At 38.9% G+C, this 20,754-nt stretch overlaps 1 protein-coding gene and 1 long non-coding RNA gene across 2 annotated transcripts in view; one reads left to right on the plus strand and one right to left on the minus strand.

Moving 5' to 3' along the window:
• Positions 1 to 15,973, plus strand: part of mfsd1 (major facilitator superfamily domain containing 1) — a 21,346-nt gene extending 5,373 nt beyond the window's left edge. The window contains 13 exon segments of the mRNA NM_001037426.3: positions 377 to 444; positions 517 to 625; positions 1,174 to 1,276; positions 2,972 to 3,070; positions 3,152 to 3,263; positions 6,718 to 6,774; positions 6,960 to 7,116; positions 7,691 to 7,788; positions 8,966 to 9,078; positions 9,710 to 9,757; positions 10,461 to 10,512; positions 11,528 to 13,361; positions 13,409 to 15,973. Coding sequence (NP_001032503.3) covers positions 377 to 444; positions 517 to 625; positions 1,174 to 1,276; positions 2,972 to 3,070; positions 3,152 to 3,263; positions 6,718 to 6,774; positions 6,960 to 7,116; positions 7,691 to 7,788; positions 8,966 to 9,078; positions 9,710 to 9,757; positions 10,461 to 10,512; positions 11,528 to 11,531 — 1,020 coding nt within the window. The 3' untranslated portion in view covers positions 11,532 to 13,361; positions 13,409 to 15,973.
• Positions 14,603 to 20,327, minus strand: LOC147833544 (uncharacterized). Its single transcript, XR_015508996.1, has 4 exons — positions 19,305 to 20,327; positions 18,317 to 19,241; positions 17,330 to 18,252; positions 14,603 to 16,410 (listed from the first exon to the last, which is right to left on the minus strand). It is a non-coding gene; the product is annotated as an uncharacterized LOC147833544 (long non-coding RNA).
• Positions 20,328 to 20,754: the final 427 nt, after the last annotated feature.

The raw sequence follows: 20,754 nt of genomic DNA on the forward strand, positions 1-20,754 counted from the left end.
ACAATGCAATATGTTGTAAAATTAGGCATACTCTGGTGCTTTATGCATGTCTGCTGTGAAAAACTAAACTCTGAATGAATTTCTTAAGCAATTTCCTTCCACAGCGCTACTATATTTTGATTTAAAACTAAATATTACCCCATCTATACTGTCAAAGGAGCCTCATGAACCTCCATTAATCACTAAATCAAACTAAAAGTTTCCGTTCCTTGCATATATTCAGCTGGATAACCGTCATTATAGGCAGATTTACAGTCCTTACTGCTTTCAGTAGTCTACAGTGCTGACTCATGTTACCTGCAGTCCTTCTGCTGTGGTGTTTAGATTTTAAAACTCTTCCTCCGTGTGTGAATCCTGACCCTGCTCTTGTTTTCAGATCATATTCGCCGCCGGCGCTCTGGCCAATCACTTCTGGCTGATGAACGTGGGCCGCTTTGTGTTCGGGTGAGCAGCGTGGGTTGTGTTGTAGGGGTTTCATTGTTTGTGTGTTGAGCGTTGATCATCTGCTGTGTTCAGGATCGGTGGCGAGTCTCTGGCTGTGGCTCAGAACACGTATGCGGTCAACTGGTTTAAAGGGAAAGAGCTCAACCTGGTGTTCGGCCTGCAGCTCAGCATGGCCAGACTGGTAAGCACTGTGTGTGTGTGTTACACAATTATGCCGCTTTATACAAGATGTAAAAGTGTCTCTAGTGTGTGTGTGTGAAGTTTCAGCTCAAAATAGCACACAGATAATGCTCTCTAGCTCTCTGAAACGGCCCCTTTGAGGCTTTGATCCTAACTGTGCTGTTTTGGTGACTGTCGCTTTAAAATGCAAATGAGATTGTGCTCTTTTCAGAAGAGGGAGGAGCTACAGATGCCTGTGTGTCAGCATAGTGGCAGATTAAAAAACAAGACTAACGTCCTATGCTAATGAGGGAGAGATGGTCACTAGTGGGCGGGGCTTTTCCCCTCTGATGACATCATACAAAGGGAGAATGTCAATCAAAGTGTTTCTGCAGACTGTTCTTATTAAGTCTGACTATAAACAATGCAGTTAATGCATGATGACCATTAGAGGCTGGAGATATTCACACACTGCTGACACACAACTGGGCTTAAACCCCTTATGGAAGTGATTTTAGCATAATAGGTGGTCTTTAAATATGTCTTGTCTGTGTTTGCGTGTGTGTTCAGGGCAGCACGGTCAACATGAATGTGATTGGTTGGGTGTACGGCCGTATTCAGATGAGCATGGGCTCTGCAGGACCCACTACACTCGGGATAACACTCATGATCGGTGAGACCCCCAAATGTTACAGAATTTATATTATCAATGGTTAATGTTCATTTTTAGGATTTAAAGGCACAGTTCACCTAAAAATGATTGTTTACTTACTATGTACACTCCCTCAAGTTTAGTAAATAATAGTAAGGAAATAAAAAATAAAATAAATAAATAAGTTAATTAATTTAATCAAGAAAGTAAATAAATAAATTAAATGAATTAAAAAAATAATTAAGAAATTAAAGAAAATAAATAAATAAATTAATTAATTAATTACAAAATTACATAAATTAAGAAATGAAAGAAAATTAATTAATTAATTAAGAAATTAAATAAATTAATTAATTAAGAAACTAAAGAAATTAATTAAAGAAATTAAATAAATACATTTAGAAATTAGGAAATTAAAGAAATAAATTAAAGAAAATAATTAATCAAGAAATTGAATAAGTTAATTAAAGAAATTAAATTAATTAATTAAGAATGTAAATAAAGAAATAAAAAGAAATCAAATCAATTAATTAGGAATTAATGAAATTAATGTAATTAATTAATTAATAAATAGAAAAAAAGTTAATAAATTAGGAAACTAATTAAGAAATTAAAAATAAATTAAAGAAATAAAATGAAAATTAATTAAGAAATAAAAAATAAGAAATTAATTAAGAAATAAATTAAGAATGTAAATAAAGAAATTAAAGAAATCAAATCAATTAAGAAATTAATTAAGAAATTAATAAAATAAATGAAATAAAATTAATTAAGAAATAAAAAATTAAGAAAATAATTAAGAAACAAAATAACAATTAAAGAAATGAAATGATTTACTTAATTAAGAAATTAAAGAAATAATAAAATTTAATAAATGAAACAAGTAAAGAAATTAATTAAATCAATTAAAGAATTTAAATAAAACAAATAAAGAAATCAAGAAATTCAAGAAATACATTAAATGAAATAAATCAAATAAATAAAGAACTTAAATTAGAAATGAAAGAAAATGAAAAAATAAATCAAATAAATGTAACTAATTACATAAATTAAATTAAAGTTTACATTAAATAAGTAAAATAAAATTTATAAATATACAGAAAAAATACTTTTAGTCTTATAGTGCACCTGTGGAGCTGTGAATGTAATCTGTGCAGTAATAAACACACACCAGCTGCTGTTACAGTCAGTCGTGTGCTCATGTTTCACTTCTGCTTTTACTTCTTCTGTCCGTGTCAAACTTCTGTCAGCTCAAGCACACACTAGTGTTTCTGTTCCTCTCTCATATTTCTGATTTAATGCCAGATAAGAGTGTTTCAATCCTCATGCTCAAACACATCACCCTGTTTTACACGATACAAGTATTCACAGGAGGGCGAAAACTTTTGACTTTAACTGTAAATGTGTTACACAAACTCCAGGTTACAAGTAAAGCACATTCTCACACACTGATATTTATCACCTTCAGCAGGTTTTTAATGTGATTTCAGAAGGTTTTTGTTAAATTATAATGATATATTACATTTATGTATGATTTTATGGAGGTGCTGGAGACTTGAGCAGAAATTATATTAATAAAAGGGTTTTAGGTAGGCCTGCACAATATATGGTTTCAGCATTGATGCTGCAACGTGTGCGTCTGCAACAGTCACATCACAGGATATGCAGTGTTGTGTCTAGTAATGTGCTGTCTGATGTGTGTGTGTTGATTCTCAGCGGCGTCCACGTGTCTCTTCTCTCTCATCTGCGCTCTGGTTTTGGGCTTTCTGGACAAACGGGCTGAGAGGATCCTCAATAAAGAGCAGGGCAAAACTGGTGAGATGATCAACACCGCACACACACACATACACTAGAAGCTGGAGTTAAGAGTGTGTGTGTGTCTGTGTGTGCGCGCAGGTGAAGTCATCAAGCTGACGGACGTCAAGGACTTCTCGGTCTCCCTCTGGCTGATCTTCATCATCTGTGTGGCGTATTATGTGGCCATCTTCCCATTCATCGGACTGGGACAGTGAGTTTAGCAATGATCAGTGTGTGAAGGAATTAAAAACATGACATAATGCGTGACACGAAGAGAGAAGAGGATGATGATGGTGGTAAATTATGATGATGAGGATGGTGATGATGATGGTGTTGGTGATGATAATAATAGTGGTAAAAGTGATGACTGTGATGATGACGATGGTGATAATAGTAGTGATGGCGATGGAAACTTTGGGGGTGATGATGATAACAATGATTACGATGGTGGCAATGATGGTTATGATGGTGGTAGTGATGATTATGATGATGGTGATGATGGCGATGATGATGTTAATAGTAAAGACAGTGGTGATGGTGCTGATGATGGTGATTTCGATGAAAGTGGTAGTGGTGATGATGATGATAGTGATTATGATGGTGATGATAGGGATTATAATGATAGTGAAGGTGATGATGATGATGATGATGATGGTGATTATGATGATAGTGGTGGTGATGATTATGATGGTGATGATGGTGGTGATAATGGTGATGATGATGATAGTGATTATGATGGTGATGATGGTGGTGATAATGGTGATGATGATGATAGTGATTATGATGGTGATGATAGTGGTGATAATGGTGATGATGATGATGATAGTGATTATGATGGTGATGATAGTGGTGGTGATGATGATAGTGATTATGATGGTGATGATGGTGGTGATAATGGTGATGATGATGATGATGATGATGATAGTGATTATGATGGTGATGATGGTGGTGATAATGGTGATGATGATGATGATAGTGATTATGATGGTGATGATAGTGGTGGTGATGATGATAGTGATTATGATGGTGATGATGGTGGTGATAATGGTGATGATGATGATGATGATGATAGTGATTATGATGGTGATGATGGTGGTGATAATGGTGATGATGATGATGATAGTGATTATGATGGTGGTGATAATGGTGATGATGATAGTGATTATGATGGTGATGATGGTGGTGATAATGGTGATGATGATGATGATAGTGATTATGATGGTGATGATGGTGGTGATAATGGTGATGATGATGATGATGATGATAGTGATTATGATGGTGATGATGGTGGTGATAATGGTGATGATGATGATGATGATGATAGTGATTATGATGGTGATGATGGTGGTTATAATGGTGATGATGATGATAGTGATTATGATGGTGATGATAGTGGTGATAATGGTGATGATGATGATGATAGTGATTATGATGGTGATGATAGTGGTGGTGATGATGATAGTGATTATGATGGTGATGATGGTGGTGATAATGGTGATGATGATGATGATGATGATAGTGATTATGATGGTGATGATGGTGGTGATAATGGTGATGATGATGATGATAGTGATTATGATGGTGATGATAGTGGTGGTGATGATGTTAGTGATTATGATGGTGATGATGGTGGTGATAATGGTGATGATGATGATGATGATGATAGTGATTATGATGGTGATGATGGTGGTGATAATGGTGATGATGATGATGATAGTGATTATGATGGTGGTGATAATGGTGATGATGATAGTGATTATGATGGTGATGATGGTGGTGATAATGGTGATGATGATGATGATAGTGATTATGATGGTGATGATGGTGGTGATAATGGTGATGATGATGATGATAGTGATTATGATGGTGGTGATAATGGTGATGATGATAGTGATTATGATGGTGATGATGGTGGTGATAATGGTGATGATGATGATGATAGTGATTATGATGGTGGTGATAATGGTGATGATGATGATAGTGATTATGATGGTGATGATGGTGGTGATAATGGTGATGATGATGATGATAGTGATTATGATGGTGGTGATAATGGTGATGATGATGATAGTGATTATGATGGTGATGATGGTGGTGATAATGGTGATAATGATGATAGTGATTATGATGGTGGTTATAATGGTGATGATGATGATAGTGATTATGATGGTGATGATGGTGGTGATAATGGTGATGATGATGATAGTGATTATGATGGTGGTGATAATGGTGATGATGATGATAGTGATTATGATGTTGATGATGGTGGTGATAATGATGATGATGATGATAGTGATTATGATGGTGGTGATAATGGTGATGATGATGATGATAGTGATTATAAGGGTGGTGATAATGGTGATGATGATGATAGTGATTATGATGGTGGTGATAATGGTGATGATGATGATGATAGTGATTATAAGGGTGGTGATAATAGTGATGATGATGATAGTGATTATGATGGTGGTGATAATGGTGATGATGATGATAGTGATTATGATGGTGGTGATAATGGTGATGATGATGATAGTGATTATGATGGTGATGATGGTGGTGATAATGATGATGATGATGATAGTGATTATGATGGTGATGATGGTGGTGAAAATGATGATGATGGTGATGAGGATGATGATGATGATGATGATGATAGTGGTGCTGCTGCTGCTGATAATGGTGATGATGATGGTGATTATAATGATGATGGTGATGAGTGATTATTATGGTGATGATGATGATGGTGATAGTGATGATGGCGATGATGATAGTGATTATAATGATAGTGATGGTGATGTTAGGGGTACTGCTGCTGATGATGATGGGTATGATAGTGGTCATGATGATAGTGGTGATGATGATGATGGTGATTACAATAATGGTGGTAATGATAGTGATTATGATGGTGATAATGGTGATGGCGGTGATAGTGATTATGACGGTGATGTTGATAGTGATTATAATCATGGTGATAGTGATGATAGTGATGATAGTGGTGATGATGATGATGATGGTAGTGATGATAGGGATTTTGATATTGATGTTGGTAGTAAAGATTATGGTGATGGTGATTATGATGATGGTTATGATGGTGGTGATGATGATGATCAATCAATCAATCTTTTAATGATGGTGATGATAGGGGTGATGATGATGATGATGATGATAGTGAGGATAGTGATGGTGGTAGGGATGAGGATCATGATGATAGTGTTGATGATGGTGATCTGGTGATGATGATCCTGATGATGATGGTGAGGATGATGCTTAATTAATCAAATTTTTAATGATGATTAGTGATGATGATAATGATGGTGATAATAGTGATGATGATGATGATGATAGCAATGATGGTAATGGTTGTGGTGAGGATCAGGATGATGGTGGTGGTGATGATGGTGGTAATGATAGTGATTATTATGCTGGTGATGATGATGATGATGATTTTGGTGATGATAGTGATGGTGATGATGATGATGATGATGATGATGATGATGATGATGGTGATGATGATGATGGTGGTGGCGATGGTGATAGTGATGATGATAATGATGGTGATGATGATGATCAATCATTCAACCAACTTTTTAATTATGGCAATGGTGATGATGATAGTGATGATGATGATGGTGCATGAGTTTGAGTCAGGTTTGTTATTTTCACAGAGTTTTCTTCATTGAGAAGTTTGGCTTTACTCCTGTGCAGGCCAGAGCCATCAACAGGTACACACACACACACACACACACACACACAAACACACACAAATACACACAAATACACAAACAAACCGGTCAATGCCAAGTTAATAATGTAAATCTATACAGATGTGAGTTTAGACATGTAAACATTTGAATGACACTTGAAACCTGTGTGTATGTGTGTGTGTGTGTGTGTGCGCGCGCTGCAGTGTGGTATACATCATCTCCGCCCCTGCATCTCCTCTGCTGGGCTTTTTGGTTGATAAAACAGGCAGGAACGTCATGTGGGTTATGCTGGCTGTCATCACCACACTGCTGTCCCACATGATGCTCGCCTTCACCTTCTGGAACCCCTGGATCGCCATGGTAAACTGCAGTGACATCATCAATCGCATCAGCAGCAAGCTCTATGAGCGACAGTATTCATCTAAAACTCCACATCTGTAATCCTCTTAGTCTATGCTGACATGACATTCAGCAGCTCAAACACTAATGCGTAATGGACACACGGCTGCTTCTCACGCAAGGCTGCTAATGAGGGAGAGATGGTCACTAGTGGGCGGGGCTTTCCCCCTCTGATGACATCATACAAAGAGAGAATGTCAATCAAAGTGTTTCTGCAGACTGTTTTCATCAAGTCTGACTATAAACAATACAGTTAATACATGATGATCATTAGAGGCTGGAGATATTCACACACTGCTGACACACAACTGGGTTTAAACCCCTTATAGAAGGGATTTTAGCATAATAGGTGCCCTTTAAAAAGATAGTTCACCCCAAAATTAAGCATTTCTCATCGTTTACTCAAATTTCTGAGTTGAAATTGGACTTTAAATTAAAGTTAGTCCTCATTGTAGCTACGTACCTTTGTTTATGACTTGTAGTGTTCTTGTACAAAGCATAACTGTGGTCTGGTTAATGTGATTGCGTTTGTCAGTCTCTCCTAGGTGTGTCTTACTCTCTGCTGGCCTGCGCTCTGTGGCCCATGGTGGCGTTTGTGGTGCCGGAGCATCAGCTGGGGACGGCCTACGGATTGTGAGTGATCTGATGCACCCAATGAAATGATGTACGCTAAGTCTGAACGATAAATGGCACACGATTGTCTTGCACATTAAGGCAAGCTCACGCCAACCACAATAACTAATGAAGGTAAAGTTGTTGAAGAGTAGCAGAGTTCACAGCACAATAAAGATGCAGTGGAACGATATCGTCACTTTCAGGAGGATTTTTATCAGCTGATGAAGATTAAAACACCCGATACCCAATCAGAATGCAGAGAAAATGAAGGCATTATTTAAAGCTACAGACTGAGGATGTTTAGCCCTCCTTAAAAAGATTAGTTAAAGATCATGACTATAGTGGAAACAATTGGTTCTAGCATAGGAAATAATGATGTATGGCAGTTATGAAAGTCATGCTGGGAAATCAAAATGTACATATAAAAGTAGTGCAGGAAGCCTTTCAGTGTGTTTGTGTTGAAAATACAGGAGAGCTGACTTCGCTTGCTGGATTCACAGTCAATTGCTGCTGGTGACAAGGCATAATGCAGAATCTAATAATGAACAGATACTTATCGTTCGTCTGTGTGGACACACATATTCATCCATTCATTCTTTATTTTCTTTTCAGCTTAGTCCCTTTATTAACCAGGGGTCACCACAGCAGAATGAACCGCCAAATTCCAGCACATGTTTTACACAGCGGATGCCCTTCCAGCCACAACCCATCACTAGAAACATCCATACACACTCATTCACACACACTACAGACAATTTAGCTTACTCAATTCACCTGTACCGCATGTCTTTGGACTTTTGGTGGAAACCGGAGCACCAGGAGGAAACCCTCTCAAACACAAGGAGAACATGCAAACTCCACACGGAAACGCCCACTGATCCAGCCGAAGCTCGAACCATTGACCTTCTTGCTGTGAGGCGGTAGTGCTACCCACTGCGCCACCGTGACGCCCACAAATATATTTATCCTTCTGTTGTGCTTGATGTAATCGGTTTGATTCGATTGATTACATGAGCTGCATTCACTGGTCAGATGAGTCACTGAGGACACCTGCTGGTTACAGGAGATAATGCAGAATCAAAAGCATCGTCTAAACATAAACAGATCATTATCGTTCATCAATACGAATATATATATTCATCATTATTGTGCGTGGTGTGAACGGGCCTTAACTCCGCTCTGACCTGTTGTCCAGCATGCAGTCCATCCAGAATCTGGGTCTGGCCGTGATGTCCATCGCTGCCGGGAGTATACTGGACGTCAGAGGATATCTCTTCCTGGAGGTCTTCTTCATCGCCTGCCTGTGCAGTGAGTAAACACACGGGGTCTTGGGGTGTTTTATCACTCACAGGGTTACATAGGCTTAAGCAGGAAAGCCCCCACTGTGTTTACCTGGTGCCATGAGCTGAAGCCTAGGAGGACACTTAAGCATATTACTCTTAAAGAGATTATGATGTTGTTTGATGCCTAATATGCTTTTAATTGATTCAATTAAACTGAACTGAATGATGTTAAAGTGATGTTTACACCCCATCTACACTGAAATCATGGAGGATTGTAGTCTACAGCATGTTGTTGCAATGTTTACAGTACTGAACCTATACTTCTGGGTTTCTCCTCACCGCAGCCTCGCTTTCGTTTTTTAAAAAAATGGCAAGAAAATAAGCGAGTTGCTGTTTTGTCAAATGTTTCATGAGCCTTTGAATTAACAGTCGCTTGCCGCTTTGTTTCACTGTTAGTGTAAATGAGGAATTATATTGCAAGTAAGTACGTTTTTTTTGTTTTGTTTTTTTACTCATCTTTACTATTTGTTTTTATTTTTATTTGACTTGTTTCTTTTATTCTTGTTTATGTAAAGCACTTTGAATTGCCACTGTGTATGAAATGTGCTATATAAATAAACTTGCCTTGCCTTAAGTGTGTGTTTCTCCTGTTTCAGTGGCTCTGCTGGCAGTGGTCTTGCTGTATCTCTTCGATTATTACAAAGGTAACGTCTGTAACTGAACTACACCTGTGGAAACTGGACTGAAGCACTTTCAATTTACTAGAAATTACAATTACACCAGAACTTCACACACAGCTGAAGTCAGCATTATTCTCCCTCCTGTGAGTTTTTCTTTCTTCATCAAATATTCCCCAAATGATGTTGAGCAGATTCAGGAATTGTTCACAGTATTTCCTCTAATATTTGTTCTTCTGGAGAAAGTCTGATTTGTTTTATTTCAGATAGAATAAAGCAGTTTTTAATAATTTTAAAGCCATTTTAAGGTCATTATTATTCGCCCCTTCAGCAATATTAGTGTTGGATTGTCTCCAGAACAAACCACTGTTATACAATGACTTGCCTAATTACCCTAACTTTACCCTAATTACCCTAGTGAAGCCTTTACATGTCACTTTAAGCTGAACACTAGTGTCTTGAAGAATATCTAGTCTAATGTTATGTGCTGTCATCATGACAAAGAGAAAATAAATCAGTTATTAGAGATGAGTTATTAAAACTATTATGATTAGAAATGTGCTGAAGAAATCTGCAGAAAATGGGGGAAAAATATACAGGAGGGCGAATAATTCTGACTTTAGCTGTATGTGAAGCTGCTTTGACACAATCTACATGGTAAAAAACAGTATATAAATCAAATTGAATTGAATATAGAGCTGTTCTTCACGCACTTCTCTCTTGTGTACAGAGGGAGGACTGAACCTGTCAGCCGCCACACGATCCAAAAGAGCCAAACCTGAGTGAGTTCTGTAGAAAACGCGCACACACACAGCACATCTGCACACATCAACAACTGATATGTGTTCATATTTCAGTCTCTTTGTTCATAGTTAAGTTCATTCATAAACTAATTAGAAAACGAGTGCAATACTGCATTCTGATTGGTCAGCCGTGTCAATTCAAGGTATTTTATTCCCAGAAAACAACCGCTGAATAACACAGACTTATCCAGGAACTGAGAAGCAACTTGACCATCAGTAAATACATTCACATATGCTTGTCAGTCACGCCGCTGTTTTTGACTGTTTGATGCCGTCTAGTGTTTAAATAATGCGCTGGTTAGTGTATACTCCATCAGCTGTTTTATTTCTGTCAGCATTTAGTAAATAATTAATAAACTATTACAGATCAGTGTTTTCTAATTAAATTTCTTAACAAGTAGCTGAGTACTAAGCAGGATAATGTACATGCAGGAGGTTGTTATCGCAGAATAAAGACAGACAGGTTTATCAGCAGCCCGCTGTGAAGCTCAGCACTGTTGTACAAGACTGAAGTCTTTATTCTGAGAAAACAACCATCCGAATTAACTGGCTACTTGCCACAAAACATAAAAAAATAGACTCAAAATATTGTTTTGAGCTGTAATAGTTTATTAATCCTTTCATTTAATGCAAAGCTATCAGAAAATAAATCAACTGAATGGAGTATATGCTAACCTGTGCATTATTTAGACACTAGATGGCGCCAAACAGTCAAACACAGTTAAAATGTGGATGAAAGTATATGGAGGTGAATGCATTCACTGACAATCAAGGTGATTTTCAGTTCCCGGATGAGTCTGTGTTATTTAGCGGTTGTTATCTAGGAATAACAGACCTTGCGTAGTCACGAATGACTATGCAAATTCATACAGCCGCGTATTGATCTGTGAAAACAACCTCCTGGATGTGCTTTATCAATTACTAAACGTACATGATGAGTGACTGATGTTGTTGGCCACCGAAACGCAGCTAACGTTGTTGACGTGTGTTTCAGGTGATCGCTCTCTCCTTCTCTGGTTTTCTGTCCTTCACTTGGGCCTTTCTGCACTGAACTCTTTCAGACACGTCACTGAGCGTTTCAGATCGGCATCAAACTCCCACAATCCTTCACTTCAGCAGCTCTCCTGTGAACTAAACACCACACAACAGCCGGACGGTCACAAAAACACACTGCACAAGATTTTGTGACTTATTTTACCTCTTAAACACAATTGTGGTAGTCCGGAGAGAGCAAAAACATGCATCGTTTTAATTTTAAAGAATTTAATCTACTATTTTAACTATTTTTAATGCATTACCATGTGCGCTGCAAAAAAAAAAAAAAACGATGAGTTTTTGTCTTGTTTTTACTCCAAATATCTAAACTTTCAAATCAAGAAGCATTTTCTAGACATGCAGCGAGTATTGTCTTGTTTTCAGAAATAATGAGTCAAAATTAAGTGAGTTTTGCCTTAAAACAAGCAAAATAATCTGACAACGGGGTAAGCAAAGTCATCTTATTTTTCCTTTTGACATAAGATTATTTTTCTTACCCCAGGGTGTCCGCTGGGTCTAAAAAACTCTTAAATTTAGGCTTTTAAAAAATCCTAGATACACATAAATATAGTGTTAAACCAATTAAACAGGTCTTAATTTCAAAAGCTGTCCAGGTATTGCACAGAAATGTTTATTTCAGCTGTGAGACAATATACAGCATTTAAAAAATGTATAAAATTATAATAATTCCTGATCAGGAAAAGAAAACTGAAAACAATTCATCATGATAATAACAGCAATATATCCCTTTACATGATCTTCTTTTTACACAAAAACTATTTACAGAAGTAAGTGTGAGTGGACGTAATATGTATAAATAGGCATGAAAATGAAGGTTTTCTGACAGAAATGCATTAATTTGTATAGATGAATTGCCAACCTAAGTCAACCGTTGAGGGACCGGTTGCAGTAGCAAACATGTGGTGATGTGTGGTAGGATGCCAAATTCAGACACATTACTGGTGTTCGATTGCAGCAATGATTCAGCAGATGTTTATAATAAGCTGCAAGTGTGACTTGAAAACAACATAGACACTGTTTATTTGACCGTGAACAGTGTTGTACTTTGATAGCCATTGGCTGCTTATAAGATTTCAGTATTTAGAGTTTGCAAATAACACTTTTATGAAATAATTTTATTAAGGAGAAAGTCAGAATGTGCGAATATAAAACCAACTTTACCTCTATGTGTGTGTTCACATACCCTGCCGTACAGGAGCAGTTGGCTGTCAGAATGCAGTAGTTCTGCTTGTTGATGATCACCCAGGTCTTGTACGGCTCTGTCTTCTTTCCTTGTCTTTGGCTAGGCAGAATCTCGGTTTTTAGCTCTACATAGTGTTGAATGTGGTCATCATGGAGCATTATTTCTGCACATGACCACACAGAACAACATTGTTGACATCCAAAGACTTGTAGGCGTTTAACTTCTCTCTTGTAAAATCACGTGGAGTTTCAGTGAGAGAGTTGTATATTTGGGGCTGGATGCTCGGACATTTCGACTTCTCCAATATCCATTGGGAGGGTGCTATCGCAGATGGGACTATCAGACGAACGCCGCTTACTGTAACGTTAATTCAGCTGAATCACTGTGCTTATCACTGGGTGACGAGCTGTTTTAATACACTGAAAGCATTAGGTAAATAATATATACAACATGTAATCAATATAACTTATCTCTAATACAACTTTGTACCGCATCGGACGTCATTCCCTCGCTGTAAATGCTAGCGCTCCCAATTTTTTTCTGCCACCTCCCTGCGCGTGCATCCTGAATGTCTACAAACACGGTCATTGCTTGTACGCGATTCTCCCCAGCTATTCTCTTTAACTCGCTTCATCAATAACCTGCTAATAATTACTTAAAAACTTTCGTTTCATAAGTGCATACAATATATTAATAATAATAGACACTTTGCATGTTTATCAGGGAGTGCATAACTCGATATGCGCGGTATGTCCATTTAAATCTCTCCATTTCGCTGTGATGGCTGTGCTGTGTTTGACTGGCAAAAGCTTTTAGATTTCTATATGTTTAAATGTGAAATTGTTACCTGCAAGTTTAAAATCTTAATAATATTGGTCTTAAAAAGACGTACATTTGACTTGGTGAAACCTAGTACCATGTTGGCAGACTATTTTGCATGTTTTAAGGAAAGTCTTAATTGATTTAAGACTTGATTATATTTTGACTCATTATTTCTGAAATCGAGACTACTTGTTGCTTATATTATATATATTTGGAATAGAAACAAGATGAAAACTCTGTGTAAGATGAGCATTTGTTTGCAGTGTCATACACACGATATTACACAGTAATGCAACGCTTATAAATTGAATATGATTTTAAGAAGGAATGAATGTTTGTTATTTTAATAATCGTGTTGATGTAGTAATGGATTAAATGTGTTTGATTGGGATGAACGTAACGTCACAAGATTGTTTTGCCATCTTCATTTTGATGGTCCCACAAAACACATTGTTGATTGATAATTATGGAACAAAATCAATGCCAAAAATATTGAAATCAAAAGCTTGTCGAATAACACAAACTCACAAAAATAACACATTGAATTAGCAACTGCTTGCGTTTTAATGACTTGGATTGCCAGGGTTTGTGATTTTAGGTCCTGAAATTTAACATTTAGCAGTAGTGACCATCAAAGTAAAGTGATAATGATTTTTTTGTGTTGTTATTGTTGAATGGGACGAAGGACATTTCTTCATCGCTGTCTCAGGGAAACATCCAGAAGCTCATACTAGTGTTTGACCGAAACTCCTTTAGCACTTTAAGTGTGTGTGTGTGTGCATGTCTGAGAGTCGGCATCATCATTCCACATCATCCTGATCCAGTCTTTGCCTTACTTTTATTACTGATGGATTTTTAATCAGATTCTATTGTTTTGCACAGTAACACAAGTGTTGGGTTGCACTTGATTTGAAGGGGGTGTTCATAAGGCCCCTTTGTAATTCATAAGTCAGGACACCTTTATAATTATGACACGAGAGGTCTGATGAATGAGGATGTATCCATGTCTTCTGGTAAGCTGGGTTATTAAGGTGGCATTGCTTGAGATGTCTTTGTTATGACGACTTGACATCACCACTGCAACATTCATTCATTTTTTTTCCGGCTTAGTCCCTTTATTAATCTGGGGTCGCCACAGTGGAATGAACCGCCAGCGTATCGATGTCAGGTGTTGCTGAACTGCATTGTGGATACGTCGGCGCCGCTTCAGTGGAGTTGCTGGCTGCAGACGTTGGGACTTTCTTAACTTTTTAAGCGCCTACGGAAGCGTCAGCCAATCAGATCGCTGTATGCAAATACACCAGCTCAGACAGTAGCCGATTGCAGACTAATTTCATTGGCTGACGCTGCTATGACGATCACGTATGCCCCAACTTCAGTTATGCCCTCTGTCAAGCGCTGACGCTGAAGCTTCGTGTGAATCGGGCGTAAAGTAAGAGTAAATCATCTTCTGGGTGACGGTCCCTTTAAATTGAACACATTAAATTCAGCTTGTCTGCACAAAAATAAGGCGGCACGGTTGCTCACTGTGGCTTCGCAGCAAGAAGGTCGCTGGTTCGAGCCTCGGCTGCGTCAGTTGGTGTTTCTGTGTGGAGTTTGCATGTTCTCCCCGTGTTGGCGTGGGCTTCCTCCGGGTGCTCCAGTTTCCCCCACAGCCCAAACACATGCGCTATAGGGGAATTAATGAACCAAATTGCTGTAGCGTTTGAGTGTGTGTAAATGTGAGTGTATGGGTGTTTCCCAGTACTGGGTTGCAGTTGGAAGGGCATCCGCTGTGTAAAACATATGCTGGAATAGTTGGCAGTGCATTCCACTGTGGCGACCCCTGATGAATAAAGGGACTAAGCTGTTGAGCATGTTTCTGAATATTCAATGTTCTGAGGTCAGCCTTTAATGTGTTTATATGGGAACCGAGAGTCTTTGTGTATTTGCGCGGGTACAGTGTGATATGAACAGACGCTAACCAGTGTTTGTTTGACTTTTTGTTTACTGATTTACCTTCATAAATATGACTCTGAACATTTCTGGCGGGATCCATGTCTAGATTCATATTTGTGTATATTTCTGCATGATTAATTCTCTGTCTTACTGCTCAGCCTGTATATGACATGTATGTTTGGGTCTGGTTTCTATAAGCGTGTAGCGTTAGCATTAGCATGACGAGACTGCAGCGCAGCACAAATGAAGAGTATTGATCCACAACAACAACAACTGACTTCTGCTTTCGTTCACACACACACTCAACTGTGTGATTTTACTGACTTGTGGACACTGATTTAAGCTGATTTGATTTCTTTAGACTTGTATAGTCTATGGGTGTGGGTGCAGCGCAGGGTAAGATTGAATAATAAAAATAGCGCAGAGCTTTTTTCCATTTGAGTGTGTGTGAGAGTGAGTTCCTTGCTTGTGTGTGTGTGTGTGTGTGTGTGTGTGTGTGTGTGTGTGTGTGTGTGTGTGTGTGTGTGAGTGTGTACAGTTCGATCCTTAAATATTGAGACATCGACACAATTCGAACAGTTTTGGCTCCACACATCAACACAGTTGGTTTAAAATGAAATGACTTCACCTGCAGTCTGTCAGCTTTAATTTGAGGGTGTTTACATCCAAATCAGGTGAACGCTGTAGGAATTACAACAGTTTGCATGTTTGCCTCCCACTTGTTAACGGACCAAAAGTAATTGGACAGAATTCATTCATTCATTTTCTGCCACTTTTCTGGGGTCGCGGGGGCAGCAGTCTTAGAACCCCAGACCTCCCTCTGGGGATCCTCCAGGGGATCCCAAGGCGTTCACAGGACAGCCGAGAGACATAAGCCCCTTTTACACAATGATACGGTAAATATCCGGAAAATTTCCAGAACGACTTTACCGGTATATTCAAAACAGCCCTGTTCACACAGGCGAGGACGTTACGGAAATTTTCCGGAAAAGAGCATTCACACATCCATTCCAAAATACAGGTAAATTCTGACATCATTAAGCAGAAATGAGCTTTAAACGGCTGCGCTTGTGTTTGTAAACATTTGACTACATTACAAACTCTGTGGATGATCAATATTGTGAACAACTTTCGCAGGATCACTTTCGCATGTCGAGATGTTCATATTATCTGCGTGTGCTGGCGCTCATATGCGCACGCAAAGCTTGAAGGTAAACAAACAACGGCTTATCATAAGCATCTCATCAATGATTATTTACACAGTTGGCATTAAGGAGAACATATAAACGTGATCTGACTAACTTCTAGCAGCTAAATGTGTCTGGAAAAATATTCAAAGGCTTTTATCCTCATAAACCGCGCGGACGTAAATGCGTCTGACTGTTGTGATTGGCTAAAGCAGACGTCTCACGTCAGCACGTTCTAGACGTGCACGCGCTTATTACGGCAATCTTCCTTCTGCGTTCACACAGCGCAGCATTCCGGCAAATTGCCGGTAATGTTACAACTTCTCTTTCCGGAAAATAGCCAGAACGAATTTACCGGTATTTTCAAAAAGGACCTGTTCACACATACAACCTTTCCGTAAAATTGCCGGCAATTTTCCGGAAAGGTCTGTATGTGTGAAAGGGGCTATAGTCCCTCCAGCGTGTCCTGGGTCTTCCCCAAGGCCTCCTCCCAGTGGGACATGCCTTGAACACCTTCCTAGGTAGGCGTCCAGGTAATTGGACAGACTAATGATCATAAATCAAACTTCACTTTTTAATACTTGATTGCAAATCCTTTGCAGTCAATTACAGCCTGAAGTCTGGAACTCAGAGACATCAGCCGACGCTGGGTTTCATTCCTGATGGCGCTCTGCCAGGCCTCTACATCAACTCTTCAGTTCCTGCTTGTTCTTGGGGCATTTTCCCTTCAGTTTTGTCTTCAGCGAGTGAAATGGGGTTCAGGTCAGGTGAGTGCCTTGGCCATTGCATAGCCTCTTTGGTTTTGGGTCATTCTCCATCTGCACTGTGAAGCTCTGTCCAATGAGTTCTGAAGCATTTGGCTGAATATGAGCAGAGCATATTCCCTGAGACCCTTCAGAATTCATCCTGCTGCTTCGGTCAGCATCACATCATCAATAAACACAAGAGAAAGATGTTCCATTGACAGCCACACATGCCCACGCCATATCACTACCAACACCACGCTTCACTGCTGAGGATCATGAGCAGCTCCTTCTCCACACTCTTCTCTTCCCATCACTCCGGCACAAGTTGATCTTGGTCTCACCTGTCCAGAGGAGGTTGATCCAGCACTCTGAAGACTTTTCTAGCACTCTAATCAGGCCGTCCTGTGTTTGAGGCTCACCAATGGTTTACATTTTGTGGTGAACGCTCTGGTGTAGTCTTCCCTTGATTGATAACACACACCTGCCTCCTGGAGATTGTTCTTAAGCTGGTCAACTGTTGTGCAGGGTGTTTTCTTCAGCAGGGAGAGAGTTCTTCAGATGTTTCCGTGGTCTTCCGGGTCTTTTGGTGTTGCAGAGCTCACCGGTGCGCTCTTTATGTTTAAGAATGCTCCACGCAGTGGTTCTGGCCACTCCTAATGTTTCTGCTTTCTCTCTGATGGGGTTGTTTCGTTTCTTCAGCCTAATGATGGCTTGCTTGACTGATAGTGACAGTTCTTTGGATCTCATCTTTAGAGTTGACTAACAGATTCCAAATGCTAACAGAACACTTGAGATGAACCCTGGAGCTTTGATCTGCTTATTGTAATTGGGATAATGAAGGATTAACACACACCTGGCCATGGAACAGCTGAGAAGCCAATTGTCCAATTACTTTTGGTCCCTTAACAAGTGGGAGGCACATATGCAAACTGTTGTAATTCCTACAGCGTTCAGCTGATTTGGATGTAAACACCCTGAAATTAAAGCTGACAGTCTGCAGGTAAAGCACATCATTTCAAATCCATTGTGTTGCTGTATAGAGTCAAAAATGATTGAATTCTGTCGATGTCCAAATGTTTATGGACATCACTGTGTATATTTTTGTGTGTGTGTGTGAGAGAGAGAGTGTGTGTGTCGGTGCGCGAGTCCGTTCATCTGTGAGTGTGTTAAATGTGCAGTTGTGATGTGTGTGTCAGGGATGTGCAGCGTCTGCGTGCTCCTCGTCAATCTGTGGGTGATCAAGATCATCTGAAGCCTCTCTCTCCGTTCGGGGTCAGAAACCGCTACCTGTCCAGACTGGGGGTGCAGGTAAACACACACACACACACACACACACACACACACACACACACACACACACACACACACACACACACACACACACACACACAGAGTTGAAGTCTGAATTATTCACCCTCCTGTATATGTCCCCCTTAATTTCTGTTTACTGAGAGATTTCTTCAACTCATCTTAAAGTGACATGTAAAGGCTTCACTAGGGTAATTAGGGTAAAGTTAGGGTAATTAGGCAAGTCATTGTATAACAGTGGTTCTGAAGACTATCCAACACTAATATTGCTGAAGGGGCGAATAATATTGACCTTAAAATGGCTTTAAAACTAATCAAAACTGCTTTTTTTCTAGCCCAAATAAAACAAATCAGACTTTCTCCAGAAGAACAAATATTAGAGGAAATACTGTGAACAATTCCTGAAACTGCTCAACATCATTTGGGAAAGATTGGGAAAACAAAAAAATCGCAGGAGGGCGAATAATGCTGACTTTAACTATATACACTTACCGGCCACTTTATTAGGTACACACTGGCACCGGGTTGGACCCCTTTTGCCCTCAGACCTGTCACAATCTCACACTGTTGATGTCAGTTTGAGCCTTCAGAAACAATATTCCAAGCCCCGCCCCTTTCACTGTTAGTGTGCTCTGAGGGAATGATGAGGAAAAATAAAGCCCCGCCCCCTACTCAATATTCAGTTTCAGCTGGAAGCACGTCAACAAACTCAAAAGGTCAAAATGTCTTAGAAACTTCTGTTTAATGCAGGCTTGTGTGTTATGATGCAGATCTCTTCTTTGAGGTGTTGTTTTCCTGTGTCTGTGTGTGTCTGCATGTGTGTGTGTGTGTGTGTGTTGACAGATGCCGGGTCACTGCTGTCCTCATCTGTCTTCATTGGCCTACAGGAGTGTCCTGAAATGAGCTTGACGCTTCATAACCTGACCGCTAATGCTGGCTGAAATCTGAATATTTATATTAATAAATGTTTATTTTTGCACTAATTTGGAGGCTTTTCTTTGTTTTAAAGTAGAAAAAAGCTGTGTTTAGTCTATTCAGAGTTATAGACACACTGAGAGATGCTACGGACGCTTCAGTCGAGACAAAACTGATGAACACTTCAACTAAACAGTGACAATTAGCTTTTAGAAGATATAAACATCTAAAGTTTGCAGATTGTCGTTTCCGCCTAAGTTCTAGTAAACTGAAGCAGTGTCAGTCCAGTTTACAGAGCTGTAGTTCAGTTGAGTGTGTTTTAATTTCCCCGCTGACACACTGAAGAGCAAATCCATCAATGCGCAGATCCACAAGTCCCAAGCCAAGCAAGCCAGTGGCAGCAATGGAGGACCAAACGTCACCCATTGACCAAAGTGAAGGAACAACATGCTTAACCACGCCCCTCCAGCTGCCAGTTTTGACATCAAACAGAAATGGTGAGCAGGAGGAGTCTGTTAGGGTGTAATAACTCTCCACAAACTCTTTTCCGCATATTTCTAAATGAAACGCCTACTTTACTACATTCAATCAGCTCCCAGTAGCCACGCCCACTTTTTCCATTTAATATTCTGTTTCTCTAAAAAAAAAAAAAAAAAAAAAACGGTCGCAGCTTGCGGTTCATGCGGACTATAAATGCTGTGTTTTTAACAATACCATATAAATAAACAATAAAATAATGTTTTTTTTTCTTTTGTTAGCTAAAGAATTTATCAATACAATTGCACATGCTGAGAAATTACTTCATTAAATATAAATAAAAATGAAAAAGAAAAGTGTACATTTAGACAGTAATTCTGTGTTTGTGCACACACACACACACACACACACACACACACACACACACACACACACACACACACATATATATATATATATATATATATATATATATATATATATATATATATATATATATATATATATATATAATTATATATATAGTTATTCAAATATTATGCATAAAAATTCTCTACTAAAGAAGGTTTGATTTGTCCAAGAATTGCAG

Source organism: Danio rerio, chromosome 15, assembly GCF_052040795.2.
Source record: "Danio rerio strain M-AB ecotype USA chromosome 15, GRCz13ab, whole genome shotgun sequence".
Taxonomy (NCBI): domain Eukaryota; kingdom Metazoa; phylum Chordata; class Actinopteri; order Cypriniformes; family Danionidae; genus Danio; species Danio rerio.